Genomic DNA, 22,893 nt, shown 5'->3' with positions numbered 1-22,893 from the left:
TAGGTGACATTTCGGATCGGGACCATTATTCAGGTCAGAGCTCTTCTTGAAGAAGGGTCCCAACCTGAAACGTCACCTATCCATGTTCTCCGTGCTAACCTGCTGAGTTGCTCTGGTAACTCTGCATTTTTTTTTTAAATTCAGCATCTGTAGTTTCTTGTTTCTACCTCCTGTTAGGAATCAACCAAATATAGTGTCTGTGCTTAGGATGCATATCATGCATGGTGTCTTTCTTTGTGGGACAATATTTAAGAGGGGGTTAGATGTGGCCCTTGTGGCCAAGGGGATCAAGTCAAATCAAGTCAAGTCAAGTTTATTTGTCACATACACATACGAGATGTGCAGTGAAATGAAAGTAATCACTGCACATCTCGTTGTGGGACAAATAAACTTGACTTGACTTGACTTGACTTGACTTGACTCCTTGGCCCCAACACAAAACTCCCCTATTCACAGGTACGGGATACTGGTACAAGTGATCAGCCATGATCATAAACTGCAGGCTCGAAGGGCCGAATGGCCTACTCCTGCACCTAATTTCTATGTTTCTAGTGGTTAGCACGCAACAAAAACCTTTCACCGTACCTCGGTACAAGTGACAATAAACTAAACTAACTAATTAATAGTGGGATTTTATTTATTTATTTATTTATTTTGTTTTGTTTTTGATGTTATTTATTTATGTTTACAGACCTGTTATGCTGCTGCAAGAAAGAATTTCATTGTTTCATTTTGGTATATATGATAATTAAACATATTGAACTCTCTTGTGTTTAAGAAGGAACTGCAGATGCTGGAAAATCGAAGGTACACAAAAATGCTGGAGAAACTCAGCGGGTGCAGCAGCGTCTATGGAGCGAAGGAAATAGGCAACGTTTCGGGCCGAAACCCTTTTTCAGACTGGGTTTCGGCCCGAAACGTTGCCCATTTCCTTCGCTCCATAGGTGCTGCTGCACCCGCTGAGTTTCTCCAGCATTTTTGTGTACCTTTGAACTCTCTTGACTTTTTAACAAGAACATGCATACCATGAACTCTTGCATCCCACTTTAAAACTAAACTATACTGAAAAGAGCTGTGGTCACAGGTCCCAAAGTGCTCCTCACTGACACCTCAGTCACCTTTTCCGCCCTAGTTGTCAAGACAAGATCAGGTTTTGTCTGTTCCTTAATAGGTTCCTCTCTACATTAACTGAAGGGATTTTGCTGAACGTGCTTGACAAATTCCACACCGTATAAGCCCTTAGCATTCAGTTGACGATACATAGGAAGTTTTTTCAAACAGGCTGCTCTTTTCTTATCCTCTTTCAGGTGACTACAGGCCGCGAGTGGTACATCCATGTCATTTACACAGTCCGTTCCAGGGGGAATTCCAACAGGGGAATTGGTAAGAGAAGCTTGGAATTTCTGCACCATTCACTGACCTCACCAGGAAACACCACTGATGAGCTGGGATATGGCCGCAACCGTAGGTCAGCACCAGAGGCGCCTGATGCTGCCCAGGACATTGGTGCGGAGAACCGCAGAGGCACCAACATCCAGCACATAGCACTAGATCGTACCAACAAAATTATCATCAACCAGAGGGACTACCTGCCCAGCAGCGAACAGCACCCAAAGCCACGTCAGCTTGCTGTTGACAGGGAGTCTGAAGGTAGCATCCTCCCTGTGGTAGGGGGAGCAGGGGGGCTGCTGCTCTTAGTCTGCATGGCCACTGTAGTCACCCTACTACTCAAGCACAAGAGCTCCTCCACCGGTAGCAAGCAGCCGTCCAACAGGGGACGTGCTGGCAGCAACGAGACAGTAACAACGGGCCAAAGCTGCAACAGCGACAGCTCGGAGGTCTAACAGTGCCGGCCGCGAGTGAGCTGTCACAGCAACTGTGCCTTCCTTGTACATGGACTGGTTCAAGAAGAGAGAATTTCAGTGCCTTATCCTTCAGTGCCTTGCCCCGCCTTATGGATACTTGGAGCAACGATAGAAAATAACTACATTTTCTTGCTTACCAATTTGAGCTTGAGGGTGGAAAACTGTAAAACCTTTGTTGAGGTATGTGTGGAAAATGCACATGGCAAGGACTAAATGGACAAGCTTTAAAACTGAACATGTTATTTATGTTTGAAAAGTAGCAACCTCCTTAGAGTGTGTGGCACTGCAAGATTGTACCCTCTGATGCTGTATATACATTGGTGTTGGTTGAAGCAAATGGTGCCCACTATTGTGTGACGTGTGTGCCTATTGTCAATGAATTGATGCTTCTAATTTCTGGCGTCATCAGATTATGTCCTCTTCTGAAGGGATTTAAAAAAAAATGATTTCAGTTTCCTTTTAGTTCTTAATATGGTTATTAAAACACGACACTCGTATTACTTGTACAGATTTTTAGCTAGTTTAGTCCTTGGCTTTGTTAGATTATTGTTATTAATATCTTTAATTTGGGTTAGCAATAAATACTTAAGATGTTGTTTTGTCATAAACTGGAGGAATAAAGAGGAGAGGCAGAATATTGGAGAATCATAATCTGCAGGAAAATGAACAGATATTCTTTTAGCTTTAAAGCCCAGTCCCACTGTACGAGTTCATTTCTAAGAGTTCTCCTGAGTTTGCCCTGATTCGAACGCGGAGATTTACGGTAATGGCCGCTCGTAGGCACTCGGGGCTCTCGTGGACATTTGTCAACATATTGAAAAATCTTCACAAGTCTTCCCAAGCTTACCGCGTTTCCCGAGCACCTGCCGTTAGCGTTACGAGCCGCTAAGAGACGTCCCCGAGCTCCGACGTACCCACTACGTTCATTCTACGTGCTTACCACGAGTTTGATTTTTTTTTAAACTCGGGAGAGCACTTGAATGAACTCGTACAGTGGGACAGGGCTATTAGGTGGTCACAATATGAAAGTCTTGCATATGAACATTACCAGAAATCTATTTTTATAATACCACATGCCTCCTGGTGCAGTGCCTACATAAAGCAAAACAAAGGGAATTATATTATAACAATAAGCATTTTCCTTTTTATCAGGCTACAATACATTACCACTCTCCATCTCGTCACCAAATCACCTTCTAACCCCATCAATCCATCTTCTCATGTGCATTCATACACTTCCTCCGTTCTTTATCTTTCCTCTATGAATTACTTTCACCAGACCTCTCAGTCATTTTTCTCTTCATTTTATCTACCCACCTTACTAACAAATGTCTCATTCTACTTTATCGTTCAAAATATATCCCGGATCCATTGGTAGTGCTATCTTTAGTGGCCTTTCCCGATTTTCTATTGCCAACTTTGTAAAGTTTGGCTCCAGACTCTCCAGAGGTCCAAACAGATTTAGTTTAGTTTAGAAATACAGCGTGGAAACAGGCCCTTCGGCTCACCGAGTCTGCACTGACTAGCGATCCCTGCAAATTAACACTATCCTACACACACTAGGAACAATTTGTACATACACCAAGCCCATTAACCTACACATCTCTACGTCTTTGGAGTGTGGGAGGAAACTGAAAACTTCCCACACAGAGCATGGAGCACAAATGCACGGAGAAAACCCACGCAGGTCACGGGGAGAAGGTACAACCTCCGTATAGATGGCAACCGTAAACAGGATCAAATCCAGATCTCCGGCGTTGCAAGCTCTGTCAGGCAGCAATTCTACTGCTGCGCCACCATGCTGCCCTTAAGATATTTCTTACTGTCGATCCTTCAGGAAACTATAGTTACCAAACACGTCCTCTAGCCATTGTGATTTTCCCCAAGTTTAATTTATCTTTACAGTTCTTTTGGCATCTTCAATTAAATGCAGTTGCCTTGTGCTCTAATAAGTTTAATTGGGATTCCGTTTCATGCATGAACCTTATCTAATCGGTGCTTCGATGAAACAGATTACTGTATATCTTCATATGAGACGGTGCTTTTAGTAGGATCTAAACTCTGGGTTCGAACGCGAAACTCTGGATATGAACAATACTTGAATTTTTTTTTTAAATAATGGTTTCACTTTTTTAATGTACATTCAGTGAATGCATACCCTGTGTTATCATAGAAAATCTAAAGGCAACCTTGTACATGCAATTTAATGTTATGACATTATTACCTCATTGTTCAAAACAAGCTCTGAAAACCAGGAAATGTAAATGATTTATGCTTTTCATTAAAATAATAGTAAATATAGATCATAATCCCCACAACAAATTTGATTTATTTGATGACTTGTAAACGTAACTATAGAAATGTGACTGTGAAGTCTATGGCCCTCAGAGCAGTGCGGAAATCCTGGAACTCTTTTCAAAATGAAAAGACCAAATTGGATTTAAATCAGTTACTGTAATCCAGTTATAGCTGAGTCTCACGTTGCGAGTTGACACAAGAGGTTATAACGTTCGATTAACGTCCCGTTGGTCCTGACGTCTCCGGCCACCCCCCTGGACAGGAGCTGAGACTGGGAACTGTACCGCCGGTAGCAATGGGCTCTGGAGCTGCAAAGAGGGGAGGGAAGGGGTCACACACATGGCCGGGAAGCACCCCCCGGTGTAGGTGGGGGTGGTCCCAACAGATAGGGCCCGAATGAGTGGAGAAAACAGAGGGACCGACGTGCAAAGGAGACCTGGCACTGTGCCTGATCTCTCGCCAACGTGAAGGCAGTGATTGTCCCTGCGCCGCTGCAATGGGCTGACGCTGGAAAGCCTAGGGATCATTGCCGTTCACATGGCGGGAAGCAGGGGGGGGTAGGGGGGTATTGTGCTGTTTGATCGATAGGGCCAACAATGAGTGGAGAAATACAGAAACACCGACGTGCAAAGGAGACCTACAACAGTGCATGATCTCTCTCACGTTATGGCAGGTGATTGTCGCCTGCCCACTGTTCCTGACGCTAAAGCCTTGGGATCGTTGGCCTTCGTGTTGGCGTGGAGGGGGAGGGGGGGGGGGGTATTGTGCTGTTTGATCGCCCCCTGCTATCCCAGGGACAGGGAGACACAGCGGCTTTTGAGACTGGTGGGCAATCACTTCCAAAGTGTCTGCCCACACAGTCAGTACACCTCTCCTACACTTGTCTCCCGCACTAAGATCATCCCGCAGAGAATGATCCCAGCCTAACCCAAGAGCCTTGTCACCCCAGACAGATTAATGACGCCCCCCCCCCGACCTCTCTCCATCTCAACTCAAGCCTGGGCACCAAAGCAGCTCAGGAGGCGAACCCTGAGCTCCGTCTCACAACAATCTGATGTGCACATCCGTCCACATTCAAAGATTTAATCTCCCGTCTCCCCGCAGTGTGTAGACATGGCAGTAAATTCAATTAAAACATATCAAACCTGTGTGTTTCAAACAAATCATAAGTATAACTGCTCTGGCACTGGATGGTGCGCATTTTCCCTTTGTAGGTCACATCAATAGATGCGGCCGCGCTGAATTCTATCTTTAAAACAAAGCCACAGGATGGAGAGGTCTTCTTTAACACTGTTGCTTATTAAAACATAACACTGTTGCTTATTAAAACAAACCTTCAATCAGGATTGGCTCAAGAGTAACTCGGGAGACGAACTTGGAACATCGCAGAAATGACAAGTAAACGGCAAACTTGTCATACCCGTGGGAACTCGGTTAAACTCTTGATCATACACTTGCAATCTCGTACACAACCACGAGTCTTTCACTCGGGGTACCTCTTGTGTCAACTCGCAACGTGAGACTCAGCTTTTACCCTGCAACTGCTGACCAATTATGCAGCCTTAACTTGAAGTGCAGGTATATTATAACAGAGGAATAGGCAGATGTTGTCAAACCCTCTCACTGCAAGCTTGCAGTCGGTGACAGGGAATGTCGTTCTTCTCATCGGATATTGTCTATTGACAATCTTATGACTGTTATTGACTTTAGCTGAGCTTTAGTTAGAATCAACAGACATGTGACAGTAGTGTACAAATAACATCTGCTTATTATCAGAACAGAAACAAAGGGTCGAAAAACTGGACATGCAAAAGACCAACCAATGGCTGAGAGATAATCCATGTCTTATTGGCAGGAGTTCTGACTTGATGCATTCTGATTTATAAAGTGACTGGTTTTGCTGGATTTCTCTTTTTAAAGACAATACAGTTGCTTTCATGAATACAAATATATCTCTCGACTCTGCTTATTTTGGCAAACAATTATGACTTACTTGGTGACACAAGAAACTGCAGATATCGGAACCGTAAATGCTGGCAAGTAAAGTAAGCTGTAAATTTTTGGCATGGCACACAGACAGTCACCAACTGCTGGAATTAAATGGAGACACATGGAACTGCAGATGCTGGAAATGAGCAAACCACAAAGTGTTGGAGGAATTCAGCGGGTCAGGCAGCGTCTGTGAAGGGAATGGATAGACAACGTTTTGGGTCGGGATCCTTCTTCAGACTGATCTATGACTTATTATGCCCCTGTCCCGTTTAGGAAACCTGAACGGAAACCTCTGGAGACTTTGCGCCCCACTCAAGTTTTCCGTGCGGTTCCCGGAGGTTTTTGCCAGTCTCCCTAATGGCCGAAAGTGGTTTCCGCTTCTTCTATGTTCCGGCGATTATTTCAAAAAATTCAAAACCAGCCTCGACTTAGTAGTGGAGGTCTTACCTTCCACTACCTGCAACCTCCAGCAACCACTAGCATCGCAACCGGCTTCAAAATTACCGATTTTAAAAACGGCAACCTATTTTTAGTCGCGGCCGGTTTTGAATTTTTGAAATAATCGGCGGAACATAGAAAAAGTGGAAACCACTTTCGACCATTAGGGAGACTGACAAAAACCTCCAGGAACCGCAAAGTCTCCAGAGGTTTCCGTTCAGGTTTCCTAAGTGGGACAGGGGCATAACAGTCTCAAAAGACCTACTGACTGGGTGGCACGGTGGCCTTGTGGTAGAGCTGCTGCCTTATTCAGACCCGGATTCGACCCTGACTATGAGTGCATGTCTGTAGGGAGTTTGCACCTTTTTCCCGTGACCTGTGTGGATTTTCTCCGGGATCTCCGGTTTCCTTCCACAGTCCAAAGATTTCCAAAGGTTAATTGCATTTGGTATAATTGTAAATTGTCCCTGGTGTGTTTAGGATAGTGTAAGTGTGCTGGGATCGCTGGTCGGCGCGGACTCGGTGGGCTGAAGGGCCTGTTTCTGCGCTGTATCTCTGTATTTTTAAACTAAACTGATTAGTAATAATCAGAACAAGATTCCAGCACTCATTATCCTTTCAGATGCAGTTTGCCCATGGTGACCTAACTAACTTTGATCACTTGCCTGTTGTTGGTAACCTGGGGTTGGCAATTGCATTTTGTTTTGGCAACTAAAGCACTTCAAGATTGGCACAATATTTTTCACACAAAAGTTCACACGTTATAGGAGCAGAATTAGACCATTCAGCCCATCAAGTCTACTCCACCATTCAATCATGGCTGATATCTGCCACCTAATCCCATTTTCCTGCCTTCTCCCCATAACCCTTGACACCTGTTCGAATCAAGAATTTGTCTATCTCTGCCTAAAACATATCCACTGACTTGGCCTCCACAGCCCTCTGTGGCTAAGGGTTCCACAGATTAACTACTTTCTGACTAAAGAAGTTCCTCACCTTTTTTAAAAGAGCACCCTTTACTGCTGAGGCCATGACCTCTGGTCCTAGACTCCCCCACCAGTGGAAACATCCTTTCTACTCTATATGTGCCTTTCATTATCCTGTAAGTTTCAATGAAGTCGCTCCTCAACGTTCTAAACTCTAGCGAGGAGAGGCCCAGTGCTGTCAAACACTCATCATATTCTAACCCACTCATTCCTGGAATCATTTTTGTAAACCTCCTCTGGACCCTCTCCAGAGCCAGCACATTCTCAGATATGGGGTCCAAATTTGCTCAAAGTACTCCAAATGCAGCCTGACCAGAGCCTTATAGAGCCTTAGCATTACATCTCTACTTTGTGCTCCAGTCCTCGATATAAATGCTAGCATTGATTTTGCCTTACTACCGATTCAACTTGCAAATTGACTTTTTGGGAGTCCTGCACATGGTGACCTGCAGATGATTCTGAGTTGTCAGAACATGCTTGTGATCTTTTCCAGGTTAACTAGCAACCGGCAGGGACTTGGCCTGAAAACATTTTGTGTGGGATTCCCATTCCCAAGGTAGCCATTTTTTTCTGGCATAGGTTGATGTCACAGATTTGCGGAACACATTTTCTTCACTGACAGCAGAACTTATAACTTCTGAAGAAAACTTCCACCCTTCACAGTTCACATGGGAAGCAAGCAGGAGTATGTTGGGAAGGATTTAAGAATGAGGTGGCAATTGAAGTCTCTGCACTGTCGCAGTGATCTCCCAGCATCTTTCTTAAATTATCAGTGTTGTGCAACAGAATTTATTTGATTAATTATACTTTTAAAAGCAGCAACTTTGAGCTGCAACTTACAATTACAGAGTCATAGTGTCATACAATGGGGAAACAGCCCCTTCCACCCAACCTACCCTCGCCGAATAAATATGCCCTGTCTACCCTAGTCCCACCTGCCTGCATTTGGCCCTTATCCCTCCAAGTCCATTTTATCTAAGTACCTGTCTAACTGTTTCTTATGTGTTTCAATAGTACCTGTCTCAACTACCTCCAGTCAGTATCCTTTTCCCAGGGTGGAAATGTCAAAGACGTGAAGGCATAGCTTTAAGCTGAGAAAAGCAAAGTTTTAACATTATTCTTTTAAACTAATTAAACAAAACTAAGTTACTAAATCTATAAACTAAATTTAAGTTTAGAGATACAAGTGGAATCAGGCCCTTTGGCCCACCTAGTCCATGCTGACCAACAATCCTCCCACGCTAGTTCTGTCCTACACACCCTAGGGACAATTTACAGAAGTCAAATGTCCTACACGTCTTTGGAATGTGGGAGGAAACCGGAGCACCCAGAGAAAGCTGGCACAGGGAAAACGTGCAAACTCCATACAGACAGCACCGGTAGTCAGGATTGAACCTGGGTCTCTGGTGCTGTAAGGCAGCAACTCTAGTGTTGCGCCACTGTGCTACCCCTATCTCCTTTAAACATTGTCCCTCTCTATGGTGTTCAGCTCACAAAAAGAGGGCAGACTCTAATTTCCAGGCAATGGTTTTTTCCCATCAAGGGAAATAATAAGAATCTGGAAAGTGCATTGAAAAGGTCCACAAGATTACTTTTGAGTTCAAATTTCTGCAGCCTCTGAAACAGGCTCCTTCGGTGACCATGCAAGGTGAGAAACCATATATTCAGAATGAGGCAGGTGGGGAACTATTACTCATAGTGGTGACTATTGTGGGAGAAGAGGTGACCAAGTTAAACTAATCTTGTATTGCCTGCATTTGATCCATATCTCACCATGCCCTGAATTTTCATGTGCCTATCTAAAAGCTTCTTTAATGCCACTATCATATCTGCCTCCACCACCAACACCTGATAGTGCATTCCAGGCACTCACCATTCTTTGTGTGCCCCACACATCTCCTTTAAACTGTGTCTCTATCACAGAAACATAGAAACATACAAAATAGGTGCAGGAGTAGGCCATTCGGCCCTTCGAGCCTGCACCGCCATTCAATATGATCATGGCTGATCATCCAACTCAGTATCCTGTACCTGCCTTCTCTCCATACCCCCTGATCCCTTTAGCCACAAGGGCCACATCTAACTCCCTCTTAAATATACCCAATTAACTGGCCTCAACTACCTTCTGTGGCAGAGAATTCCACAGATTCACCACTCTCTGTGTGAAAAATGTTTTTCTTATCTCGGTCCTAAAAGACTTCCCCCTTAACCTTAAACTGTGATCCCTTGTTCTGGACTTCCCCAACATCGGGAACAATCTTCCTGCATCTAGCCTGTCCAACTCCTTAAGCATTTTGTAAGTTTCTATAAGATCCCCCCTCAATCTTCTAAATTCTAAGTACAAGCCAAGTCTATCCAGTCTTTCTTCATATGAAATTCCTGACATCCCAGGAATCAGTCTGGTGAACCTTCTCTGTAATCCCTCTATGGCAAGGATGTCTTTCCTCAGATTAGGAGACCAAAACTGTACGCAATACTCCAGGTGTGGTCTCACCAAGACACTGTACAACTGCAGTAGAACCTCCCTGCTCCTATACTCAAATCCTTTTGCTATGAATGCTAACATACCATTCGATTTCTTCACTGCCTGCTGCACCTGCATGTCTACTTTCAATGACTGGTGTACCATGACACCCAGGTCTCGCTGCATCTCCCCTTTTCCTAATCGGCGACCATTCAGATAATATGTCATGACATGTCAAAGCAATGATTCTTCCCACACTGGGGTAAAAGGTTCTGACTGTCTACGCTATCTATGATTCCCATAAATTTCATATACTCAGGTCTCTGCCCAAATTCTGCTGTCCCAGGTAAAACCTCTCCTTATAGCTATTGTCCTCCAATTCAGCATTCTGGTAAACCTCCTCTTCACCCTCTCCAAAGCGACAATATCTTTCCTGTAATGGGGCAACCAGAAGAAGCTGTGTACGATAAGCTTGATAATGTAATGGAGATGGCTGAATTGTCTTAACGTTTCGTTTATTTCAGACTAAACAATTATGTAGGACTGGTGATGCTTAACACCAATAAACAGGAAAGGACTCCCCACACAACTGTGGTATCTTGGGTATCATTCTCCTTCCACTGGCAAATAAATACACTTAAAACACAGGCTGATTTAGTGAAAATAGATGGAGTATCCCTTTATGTAGGAAGGAACTGCAGATGCTGGTTTACACCAAAGATAAACACAAAATGCTGGAGTAACTCAATGGGACGGGCAGCATCTCTGGAGAGAAGGAATGGGTGACAATTCAGGTCATCTGAAGAAGGATCTCGACCCGAAAAGTCACCCTTTTCTCCAGAGATGCAGCCTGAACCGCTGAGTTACTCCAGCATTTTGTGTCTACCTGTGGAATACTCTTTCCTCGGGAAGAATGAATCAACAAACCAGCTTTCACCACATTCATTAACGTTGATGGGAAAAAAAGTCAATAAATAGATTACAATTGTCTGCCAAATAGCTACACATTCAGTTTTGTTCCATCTCTGGTAATATATTTTAAATGGCTCGTGTCACTGCAGTTGTGGTTCTAACAGCTCCCAAAACAATGTGATGGCCTTGTGTTTTCTCAAGGTTGTATTCAATAGTAGACAATTAAATTAAGACAAAATCTCCATTTTCAATGGTTGCTGTCTTGCAAAACTTTTCCCTAGTGATGATGGAGAAAAGATTTGCCAATTCAGCAAATTACAGGAAGCGTCTTTAATGAACGAAGAAATTCAAGGACAGCTGCCAATGAAAGACACAATTCTAAAAATGTTATTTAAAGCTGGGAACGGGTCCTTATCTTATTCTTCTAAATTAAACATCCAAGGAAAGGATAATTAAATGTGGAATTAGTTTAATTATTTAAGATTCTTATTAGATTCTATAAAAGTGGAAAATGAAGCTCTGCAGACTGATGGAAAGGCAGCCTATAAATTCCTTCCTTTCTTGCCTTTAAACATGTAGTCTTTAAATTGTAAAGAGATTCAGGGTGGAAACAGGCCCTTCAGCCCACAGAATTCTCAACGATCAGGGAATGTCCTGTACATTAGCACTATTCTCCACACTAGGGACAATTTGCAAATTTACCAAAACCAATTTTTCCAAGCTAACCTTTACGAATATCATTGTACCTTAATTGGTATACGTGACAATAAAAGACCTTTGAAACTTAATTGACATATAAACCTGTAAGTCTTTGGGGTTCGGAGCACCTGGGAAAAACCCATGCGGTCACAGGGAGAACATACAATCTGCGTACATTCAGCACCCGTAGTCAGGATTGAACCCGGGTCTCTGGCGCTGTAAGGCAGCAACTCTACCACTGCGTCACTGTGATTCCCTTTTTGGGCCCTTTTAGTGTTCGGACGACAAATTGTGTAGAGGAATCGATAAAAGCACAAGACTCAGAACACCAACAGCACACAGTACAGTTACCATTCTCAATCAGGAACCTACATGCATATGAACAGTAGGTGGTCACTCAGCTCCTCAAGCTTGATCTGTCACTCAGTATTATGGCGACCTTCTATTAATTCAGGTGGTGGTTATTTTATCCCAGGTTGTTCTCTGTTAATCTCTTTTAAGTGGGAGTTGCTACACATTTCTGCCTTGTAGGCTGGAGAATCAGCAGATTAGATGATAAAATAAATGCAGCTTTTTGTACAGTACCTCTACCTGAATTTAAAAAAATAAAATTTGTATTCAATGTATTGTCATTATCTCATATTAGAGGCAACAAAATGGATTTTCCTTACAGTCAAGTAACATAAAAATAAATAATAAATAAATAAATAATGTTTTTTTAAAAGCACAAACACAGAAGTCCACGACACAACATAACCCCACAGCAGCACCAAAATTAAGGAAGGTACCAATAGTCCAGCCAGCCTCCCCGCCGATCTGTGTTAGTGTGTATATATGTATGTATATATATGGCACTGTACAAAAAAAGTAAATTTATTTTATCATATAATCTGCAGATTCTCCGACCTTTGAAACAGATATAATATTTATATATTATAGTATATATACTATTCATGTATACTATAATTACTTGAATACTTTTGCATACTTAAGTATATGCAAACGAACAGCCCCCAAAATAAAGATAATTATTGATTGTTTCTGAGCGAATCTGCAGGATAAACTCTGTTTCATTAGAACAGTGTTTTTTAGTGAGAGTCTGGGATGAAAGCCGCTCTGAGCTTTTAGTTCTTGGGCAGGTGATACCAAGCAACAAGTAGAAATGGTTCCCCTGGGTTATGTCACATTTAAAAGGAGAAACAAAAGCACATACACGCAGACCTCTATTAATTTCAATTTCTTGTTCATTTCTTTCAAGGTGAAGTATAATTAAACTTTGTTCCAATATTTCAATCCAGCTGAGATTTCAAAAGTGCAGACTGGTGATGCACAGTTACTGACTTTCGCCACAAGAGGGCAGAGGACACAGTGGTGATTTTTACGCCATTGGATATTGCTGAGACTCAAAGTTCTTCCAACTGCACTGCAGCCTCCAGATTGTTGATGAATGCTTCCCTTGAACCTCTACAGGTGTATGTTAAAGAACATACTGTGTAGGAAAGAACTGCACTAGTTTAAATCAAAGGTAGACACAAAATGCTCAGCGGGACAGGCAGCATCTCTGGAGAGAAGGATTAGATTAGATTAGATTAGATTAGATTCGTTTATTGTCATTCAGACCTTTCGGTCTGAACGAAATTTTGTTTCCCTGCAGTCATACATATAATTTTAAAAAATGACAAAAACACATAGTCAACACAAATTTAACATCCACCACAGTGAGTTCACCAAACACCTCCTCACTGTGGTGGAAGGCAAAATCTTAAAGTGTCTGGCTCTTCCCTCTTTGTTCTCCCTCTGCGCCGAGGCGACGGTTCAAACTCCGCGGGTGGTCGCTGCCTCCGCCACAGCTCAGAGGCCGAGTCGGGTCTCCACTACCGCTGCTCCTACCGCTGCCGCCGTCACAGCTCAGAGGCCGAGTCGGGTCTCCGCTGCTGCTGCCGCCGCTACAGCTTCGGTGCCGAGTCGGGTCTCCGCTGCTGCTGCCGCCACAGCTTCGGTGCCGAGTCGGGTCTCCGCTGCTGCTGCCGCCGCCGCTACAGCTCCGTTGCCGCCAGCTCCGCCATTAAGCCTCGGCGCAGACGGAGACGGGGGATACGACCAAAGAAAAAGTCGCATCCCCCGAAGGAAGAGGCCAAAGCATTGTTTCTCCCACCCCACCCACACACATACACAACTTAATAAAACAAAATTAACTAAAACATGACAAGGAACAAAACGAAAGAGACGGACTGCAGGTGGGCCGCAGCTGTTAAGCCAGCGCCGCCATCAAAAAAAGGAATGGGTGACGTTTCGAGTCGAGACACTTCTCCAGACTTACTGTCTGAACATACTGACTGGTTGCATCCTGGCCTAGTTTGGCAACTCATACGACCACGAACGAAGGAGATTACAAAAAGAGGTGACCACTGCCTGGTCCATCGCGGGCACTGACCTCCCCGCCACCGAAGGGCTGCCAGCATCAGCAAGGACACACACCACTCAAGGCTACACTCTCATTTTAATCCTGCCATTGGGAAGATGGTTGATAGGCCTGTCCCACAGACGATCTTTCAGGCGACTGTCAGAATGGAACACACACACACACACCACTTCCTTCATCAGCCCGTTATGTAGGCGGAGACAGGGCAAGCGGGGGGAGCACTGTCTGAGTGAAATTCACATGGTGAAAAGCCAATGTGATCAGACACACACACCGCGATGAACAGGAAGGTTGGCGCTGTAATTAAGACGGTTGAAGCACAGTGTACGGTAAGTCCTTTAAAAGAGGGGGGGGGAGAAGGAGGGAGAAGGAGAGAAGGATCGGAGACAACTTTTAAGAAGCCAGAGACACACGGCTGTGAAGCTCGGCGGACATTTAACATTACCGGTCGGTTATCCTTGGTTCTGAAAACTACTGCTTACGTTTCATTTCCCCAATGAGCCAATGCAATTCACCGGTCAGCACCGGCTACATCTACGAGAATCTACGAGAACCTTCGACCTCCTGGCAGCCCACTACGACCCCCTTGTGACCCACCCACGGCACGGGAATTCTCGCTACTCTCCATGGCGGCTTCAATCTAGTCGCCGCTAATTTTTCAACATGTTGAACAATTCACAGTGACCATAATGAGGCCGCGACTAGTTCCCAGAATGCGGGAACTCCTCACGACCATGAAGGCGACTCCCCGGCAACCACCCGCGAACATGTGGCGACCGCATAGTCTCCTGCAGTCGCCTAAAAAGTCGCCTAAGTGGGACAGGCTCATTAGGAGTGTGAAAACTGTGACCTTCAGGTTCAGGAACAGCTTCTTTCCAACAACCATCAGGCCACTGAGCACTACAAACCCCATCTAAACATCAAATACAAACTCTCATGGTTACACTAGGGAATTCTGCCTTTTGGTTTGACACTATAATATATGTTATTTATTGAACATTTTTTTGTTTGTTTATTATGTTATCTTTTGTTCTAACTATGTTTACACGCTTGCCGTGCTGTTGCAAGTAAGAATATCATTGTCCTGTTTGAGTACATACCTGTATGACAATTAAACACTCTTGATTCTTAACTCTTGACTGAATAACAGTTCAATATTATCCAATGTGGCAGTGAATGATTGTTAGCATAAACCTCAGTGATACCACCAGAAGCAGTGGGATTTTGGACTCTCTGATGTTTCCATCTGCCAGTAAGAAAAGATGGTGTAAATTCAGTATCAGAACAGGTCATGATATTAACATTTAAGTGGCATTTAGAATGGCACATGGACAGAGAGACAATAGACAATAGGTGCAGGAGTAGGCCAATCGGCCCTTCGAGCCAGCACCTCCATTCAATGTGGTCATGGCTGATCATCCACAATCAGTACTCTGTTCCAGCCTTCTCCCCATATCCCCTGACTGTGCTATCTTTAAGAGCCCTATCTAGCTCTCTCTTGAAAGTATCCAGAGAACCGCCCTCTGAGGCAGAGAATTCCACAGACTCAAAACTTTCTGTGTGATAAAGTGTTTCCTCGTCTCCGTTCTAAATGGCTTACTCCTTATTCTTAAACAGCGGCCCCTGGTTCTGGGCTCCCCCAACATCGGGAACACATTTCCTGCCCCTAGCGTGTCCAAACCCTTAATAATCTTATATGTTTCAATAAGATCCCCTCTCATCCTTCTAAACTCCAGAGTATACAAGCCCAGCCGCTCCATTCTCTCAGCAGATACGGAATGGAGGGATGTGGACTATTTAATTAACAAATGGAATTAGTTAAATTCGGCATCATTGCCAATAAGGGCACCATAGGTAAAAATGATCTGCTCCTGTGGTGTATCATAACTGTAAATAACTCATGCAATGTAATCATTGCAGACCAAGTCATGATGCCAATGTGAGTACCTCACTTTTAGAAACAGAAAGATAAAAAGTAGTTGCAGGAATAGGCCATTCGGCCCTTCGAGCCAGCACCGCCTTTCAATATGATCATGGCCAATGTCATCATCCAAAATCAGTACCCTATTCCTGCTTTCTCCCCATATCCCTCCTCTCCATCGTCTGCTGCTCAATGTCTTAACCAGGCCAGTAAACAGCCTTCAATCTATGACTGTCAAACTCGCAATGGAATTTTGTTGCATTTGTAGACAGTCCCCTGTCCCTTACTTTAGACTGCTATGTAAAATTCATTCAACTTCTTCAATCAGGATCTGAACCTTACAAATCTAAATTGGGTCCCTGATCAACTGAAAATGTTCACCATGGGAAATCACACTAGTTCCTCAATCCAATATGTAAGATGTTTATGATTCCCTGATTTTGACCTTAAGCTTCTCTGTAATTTGTTGGTCTCATTATTTTCTGGTTATATAATTTTGTTGGCATTGACTTTTGCGAGTCCCTGCTTCAATGTATTCCCATGGAATTGCTGGATCCCTTCCTTTCATTTATATATTGATGCAAAGTGACTATTCAATATGTTTAGTTTGGAGATACAGCGCTGAAACAGGCCCTTTGGCCCATCGAGCCTGCACTGTTTGGCGATCCCCACACATTAATAATATCCTCCACACACTAAGGCCAATTTATTACAGTTATACCAAGCCAATTAATCTACAAACCTGTATGTCTTTGGAGTGTGGGAGGAAACCGAAGATATTTTGTAGCTTCAAGAACTGGTCTTCCTTAGTTAATTTCAAACGTAATCTGAATATTTAAAGTAATTCCCATTATTAGCTGCAACCTGATGTAGCTGGAATGGGTTCAATATCGTGATTTCAAATGATGGTCAACAATCTAAATCAGAAAACCCAATGCAATCCTTCCTTAAAAACACTGGAAACTGTTGCAATGGATTTAGATACATTTTAGACCATAGAGATACAGTGTGGAAAGCAGGCACTTCAGCCCACTGAGTCCACACCGACCAGTGATCACCCCGTACATTAGCACTATCCTACACACTAGGGACAATTGTGGGGTGCCGCAAGGCTCAGTGCTGGGCCTCAATTTAGACGAAGGAATTGAATGCAACATCTCCAAATTTGCAGATGACACAAAGCTGGGTGGCAGTGTGAGCTGCGAGGAGGATGCTCTGAGGCTGATAGTGTTGTACTTCAGTGTTTTTGTTTTAGTTTAGAGATACAGCGTTGACACAGACCCTTCAGCCCACCGTGTCCGCACCAACCAGTGATCACTGCATATACCAGGAACAATTTACACATACACCAAGCCAATTAACCTGCAACCTTGTATGTCTTTGGATTGCGGCATGAAACTGAAAATTCTGGAGAAAATCCATGTGATCACAGGAAGAACGTACAAACCCCATACAGACAGCACCCAGGGTCGGGATCGAACCCGGGTCTCTGGTGCTGCAAGTGCTGTAAGGCAGCAACTCTACCGCTGTGCCATCGTGCCACTCCACTATGACCCTGACTCTCTGTGGCTCTTCTTAATGTCGCTACAATGGGAAGTGGAAACATTCCCTCTGTGTAAACATCATCAAAATATTCCATATTTTTAAGACCCCTTAGCTATCTTTTCAAAATCAAAAAGGCATTCAGGCAGATAATCCTTTCCTAATACACATTTCTGGTACTATCCTTGTAAATTTTCTCCAGAGCCTTTTATTATTATAATAGCTCCACAAAAAATGACAAAAGAGTTTAATATGTTCAGTATCCTAGCACAATGTCATTTCAAGGCCACTTTAGGACTATATCCTCCAAAGTAGCTTGTACTTCTTTAGTGTTATCATTGATTGAAAGACACAGCATGGAAACAGACGTTAGGGCCCACCAAAACCATACCAACTATCATCCACCTATTCACACTAAATTTGATGTTACCCCACTTTCACATCCACTCCCTGCACACGGGACAATTTCCAAAGGCCAATTAGCCTACAAAGTCACACATCATTGGGATGTGGAAGGAAACCGGAGCAGCCAGAGGAAACCCATGTAATCAGAGGAAGCACATGCAAACTCCACATGGACAGCTCCCGAGGTCAGCATCAAACCCGGGTGTTTGGCACTGTTAGGCATCAGCACTGCCAGCTGTGCCAATGTGTCGCCATTGTGCTTCCTTGCCGGCAATCTTCTTCCAGGATGATTTATTGCTTGTCCATGAATCTGTTTCGTAAGGAGCACCAGACGTTCTCCCTTCTACGCTGCTAGGCATAGCTGCACGGCGCAGAAAGTGCGTGAATGTTCCACATGAGTAACTAATTTCATAAGACCTTTGCTTTGCAACTTAAAGCCAGATAAATCTTACACTTCAAATTGCTGAAGTTTGCATTGATGTGATGCAGCTAGTAGAGCTGCTGCCTCACAGTGCCAGAGACCCAGGTTCAATACTGATTTCAGGTGCTGCATGCGAAGAGTTTGCACATTTGCTGTGTGACCTTGTGGGTTTCTTCTGGGTGCTCCAGTTTCCTCCCACATCAGAAAGACGTGTAGGTTTGAAGGTTATTCGGCCCTGTTGCCCCGTGCGTAGGGAGTGAATGCATAAATGGGATAACAGAGAACTAGTGTGAACAGGTGATAGACACAAAAAGCTGCAGTAACTCAGCGGGACAGGCAGCATCTCTGGAGAGAAGGAATGGGTGATGTTTCGGGTCGAGTTCCTTCATCAGACTAGTCAGGCAAAAGGGAAATTACAGATATAGGCAATGATGTAGGGGGGTAACTAGTGTGAGCAGGTGCTCGATGGTCGGCAGGGACACAATGGGCTGAAGGCCTTGTTTCCAAGTATGTTTCAGGCAATCAATCAATCTAACTGCAGGGATAGCAAGGAAACATTCTGGAACATAATGAATTCTAGGATCAACTGTGAAACTGTTTACTCAATGACAAATAAAGACAAATCAAGGAATAATTATGGGGAGGAAAATAATGCAAAGGCCGATGAGGAAAAGAGAAGGAAAGACGAATGATTATGGAAAGGGAGAACATGTGAAATAAAGAGAAAGGAAACATAAGAAAATATTCTGTTTTTTATCATCCAGGAATAATTTAGGATCTGCAGGAATGAGATTCCATAATTTTCCTTGTTCCTCTTATGGGGCCAATAATGATGAAAAGCACTGCAGTAAATTAGATTCCTCTTTTTACCTTTGGACATAATGGACCAGGCGGATAACGTCTGTGGTGTCAATTTCAATGACTTTGCAATATTGTAGCACAATGAATTATAGTATTAAGATGGACATTGCCGTTGCTAGTAATTAGACCTAGATTTCTCCAACAGATTCAATTTGCATTGTCAACACAGACCCTAAAACCACCTTGAAACTCTTGGTGCAGTGCAAATTCCAGTGATTTACGATGATCTAGAACTCCTTCTGTTTCTTGTCCTTGCCACAGGTTTCTGAGCCTTAAACATTCACTCACATGCTTTCTTCCAATCTCACAAATGACCATTCCCCACTTTATAGTTTCTTTATGGAATATTTTAATGGAATTTTACATCCATCATATTTATGGAATATAACTTACATTCATCTACAATATAGGTCCCTTTAATTCTACCGGTTTCAGTTTCATTCAGGTGGCACAATGGCGCGGTTGGTAGAACTACTGCCTCAAAGTGCCAGAATGTCAGGTTCGATCGTGACCACAGGTTCCGTCTGTGTGCAGTTTGCACGTTCTCCCTGTGAATGCATAGGTTTCCTCGGGATTCTTCCGTTTCCTTCCACTTCCCAAAGACATGAATTTGTGGGCAAACTGCCCCCTAATGTGTAGGGAGTGGATGCAAAAACAGCATAACATAGAACAAGTGTGAATGAGTGATTGATGGTCGATGTAGACTCGGTGGGATGAAGGTCCTGTTTCCATGCTTTCCATGCTTTCAATCAATCAATTGAAAAAATTTCCTTGCTGCATCATCAGAAATTAAAACACAATATCAACAGCTGGGTATATGGAACTAGCTGTCAGAGGAGCTAGTTGAGGCAGGTACTATAAAGCATTTAAAAGACTCTTGGACAGACAATGGATAGGAAAGGTCTAGTGGGATATGGGTAAAACGATGGTAAAGGGGACTAACAAATGGGGCTTCTTGGTGTGCATGGATGAGCTAGTCTGAAGAACCCGATTCCATGCCGTATGATTCTATGACTCTAACTAAAATAAATTAATCAAGCACAATTGATCTGGAATTCATTTGTTTACCAATATTTCTACAGATGACAATCCATGGTTACTGAAAGTTTGCCCACTGTTAAAATTAGGTCTGCAGTTTTTGCTTGTAATTTGCCTGTACAGAAATTTACAGGTTTTTGGTAAATTATTTCATTCCTGAACCCAAGGTTACCTAACATTGCGAGATTGTAGTAATCGACACTAGAGTACCCTTCTGTTTCTCTCTGTATCTCTTATCTCGACGGAGATGCAATTTTTCTTTTTGTATCATATCTGCATCCGCACTGCGGCTTAACATCGAGGAGTTAGCAACTTCTTGCTGGAGATGGACTTCGGGAGCTCCAACTGTGGGAGCCTGCAGGACCTAACATCGTGGAGCTCGCAGTCCTTGGTTAGAGATTGACTTCAGGAGCGCCAAGCCGCAGGAGGTTTGACCGTCCCGACGCGGGAGTTTCGATCGCTGGCAGCTGGAGATTCAATCGCCCCGACTGTGGATGGTTCACCTGCCCCAAATATAGGAGAATAAAGAGGAAGAAGATTAGACTTTATTGCCTTCCATCACAGTGGGGAACGTAGGGAATCCGCTGTGGTGGATCTTTATGTTATCTTTTATGTCGTTGTGCATCTTGTTGCTTTTTTTTAGTATGGCTGCATGGTATTTTGAGTTTCACTGTACCTTAATTGTTACACATGACAATAAATAGACCTTTGAAACCTTTGATATAAATATGCTGAGAACAATATTTACAGATTCATGTCTGTGCATGGAGGATAAGTAATTATCAAGTCTGGCGAAAGATAAAACAATGGTCATGTGTGACTGGCGGAGGGCGGAAGCACGTCTCCGAATAAAACAAACATCTGCAATGATTTAGAATCTGAAAGAAAATCAGAAAGTGTGAAAAAAAAGTCAGCAGACCATGAAGCTTCTGTGAAGAGTGAAACGGAGTTAATGTTTTTAGATTAATGGCATCTCATCACTAAAAAGACTATCATGCTGAACTGATGAAACACTTTCCGGCACCTTCGGTTTGAGAGACTCCAGACCTGCTGAGTAACTCAACAATTTCCTGTGTTTATCCTGAATAAACTAGGTTAGTAATGAGGTCAGAGATTACATCCATTTTTAAGTTAAAATGAGGTGGAATTTTCATTGACCTGGTGAGAGAGAAGCTCGGATGAGATGAGTAAACTCAATACTAATAATAGTTCTCTAGCTAAATGATGGACTTAACTTACAGTTTTTAACGAGTTCATGCTTCTGGCATTAGACAATGCAGCTGAGTTATTGTTAAAAATCTTACACTTAAGGCTGTCCAGTATTGACAACTCTGTTAATGCTTCTTCAAACATTGCTACAAACTGGAGAATACTCATAAGTAGAGCCAGGACTTTTCCACGAATGCCATGTGCCTTTTCTTGCCTTTTTTGATGATTTCACCTGGATAATTTTCATGATTGGGTGCCTAAATCAGCCTTTCTTTTGCCATTTTGTTAAAAGGTTGTGCTATTTTCTCTAGTAGAACCGTCATTACAATGAGGTTTTCTATGTTAACACGTTGGAATTGATGTTATTAATTTACAAGAAAACTTCCACCACCTCTGGGGCAAAACCGGGGGTGCCACCATCGGTCATTCATTCGTTCATGCCGCTGCCTGCTGGTTCAGTCTTCTCCAAGATCTATTTAAGAAAGAACTGCAGATGCTGGAAAAATCAAAGGTGGACAAAAAATGCTGGAGAAACTCAGAGGGTGAGGCAGCATCAATGAAGAGAAGGAATAGGCGATGTTTCGGGTCGAGGCCCTTCTTCAGACTGATGTGGGGGGTGGGAAAAAGTAAGGAAGAGGCAGAGACAGTAGGACTAGAAGGAGAGCTGGGAAGGGGGATGGGGAGGAGGAAGAAGATAAGGGCTATCTAAAATTAGTGAAGTCAATGTTGATACCGCTGGGGTGCAGACTACCCAAGCAAAATACCCAAGCTTGTCTCCTCACTACATTTAGTTTTGGCTCCAGTCGCAAATCTGAGTTTTCGAGTGATCTGTGCAAGGCATTCATTGATGCTGGAATTCCACTGTGGAAATTGGAAAACAAATCTCTGAGGTTTTTTTAGAGAAATACACAGAGGAACATATACCAAGCGAGTCATCATTACAGAAAAATGATGTTGACAGCAACTTCAACATTGTTGTGCAGAAAATTAGAGATGAGGTTGCATGCAACAAAATATGGATCTCAATAGACGAGACAACTGATGCTGTGGGGAGATATGTTGCCAATGTGGTCATCGGTACACTGAAGGCAGGTCAACCATCAAAGGAGTATATGTTGACATCGGAAGTATTGGAGAAGTCAAGCAGCTCAACTATTGCTGAGAACAATAACTCTACAGAACGTTTTTCCTTCCATTATTTATTATGTAAAAGAACATGTGTGTTATGATTGTGTTTATAATTTGTTTGGTTGTTTTGTTGTTTGTCTTTTGCACAAAAGTCCGCGAGCATTGCCACTTTCATTTCACTGCACATCTCGTATGTGTATGTGACAAATAAACTTGACTTGACTTGACTTGACTCTAACCTGCTGCTGACCTTCTACCGCTCGTCCATCGAGAGCCTGCTGACATACTGCAT

The 22,893-nt window shown here is 43.3% G+C and overlaps 1 protein-coding gene and 1 long non-coding RNA gene across 2 annotated transcripts in view; one reads left to right on the top strand and one right to left on the bottom strand.

Annotated features, from left to right (window-relative positions):
* Positions 1–4,060, top strand: part of frem3 (Fras1 related extracellular matrix 3) — a 144,595-nt gene extending 140,535 nt beyond the window's left edge. The window contains exon 24 of the mRNA XM_055646139.1: positions 1,308–4,060. Within this exon, the coding sequence (XP_055502114.1) occupies positions 1,308–1,844 (537 nt within the window). The 3' untranslated portion in view covers positions 1,845–4,060. The remainder of the gene's footprint in view (positions 1–1,307) is intronic.
* Positions 2,306–12,479, bottom strand: LOC129703563 (uncharacterized). Its single transcript, XR_008724583.1, has 2 exons — positions 5,680–12,479; positions 2,306–4,317 (listed from the first exon to the last, which is right to left on the bottom strand). It is a non-coding gene; the product is annotated as an uncharacterized LOC129703563 (long non-coding RNA).
* Between the last annotated feature and the right edge of the window lie 10,414 nt (positions 12,480–22,893).

Source organism: Leucoraja erinacea, chromosome 1 (assembly GCF_028641065.1).
Source record: "Leucoraja erinacea ecotype New England chromosome 1, Leri_hhj_1, whole genome shotgun sequence".
Taxonomy (NCBI): domain Eukaryota; kingdom Metazoa; phylum Chordata; class Chondrichthyes; order Rajiformes; family Rajidae; genus Leucoraja; species Leucoraja erinaceus.
This window is presented reverse-complemented; position numbering and strand designations above follow the sequence as displayed.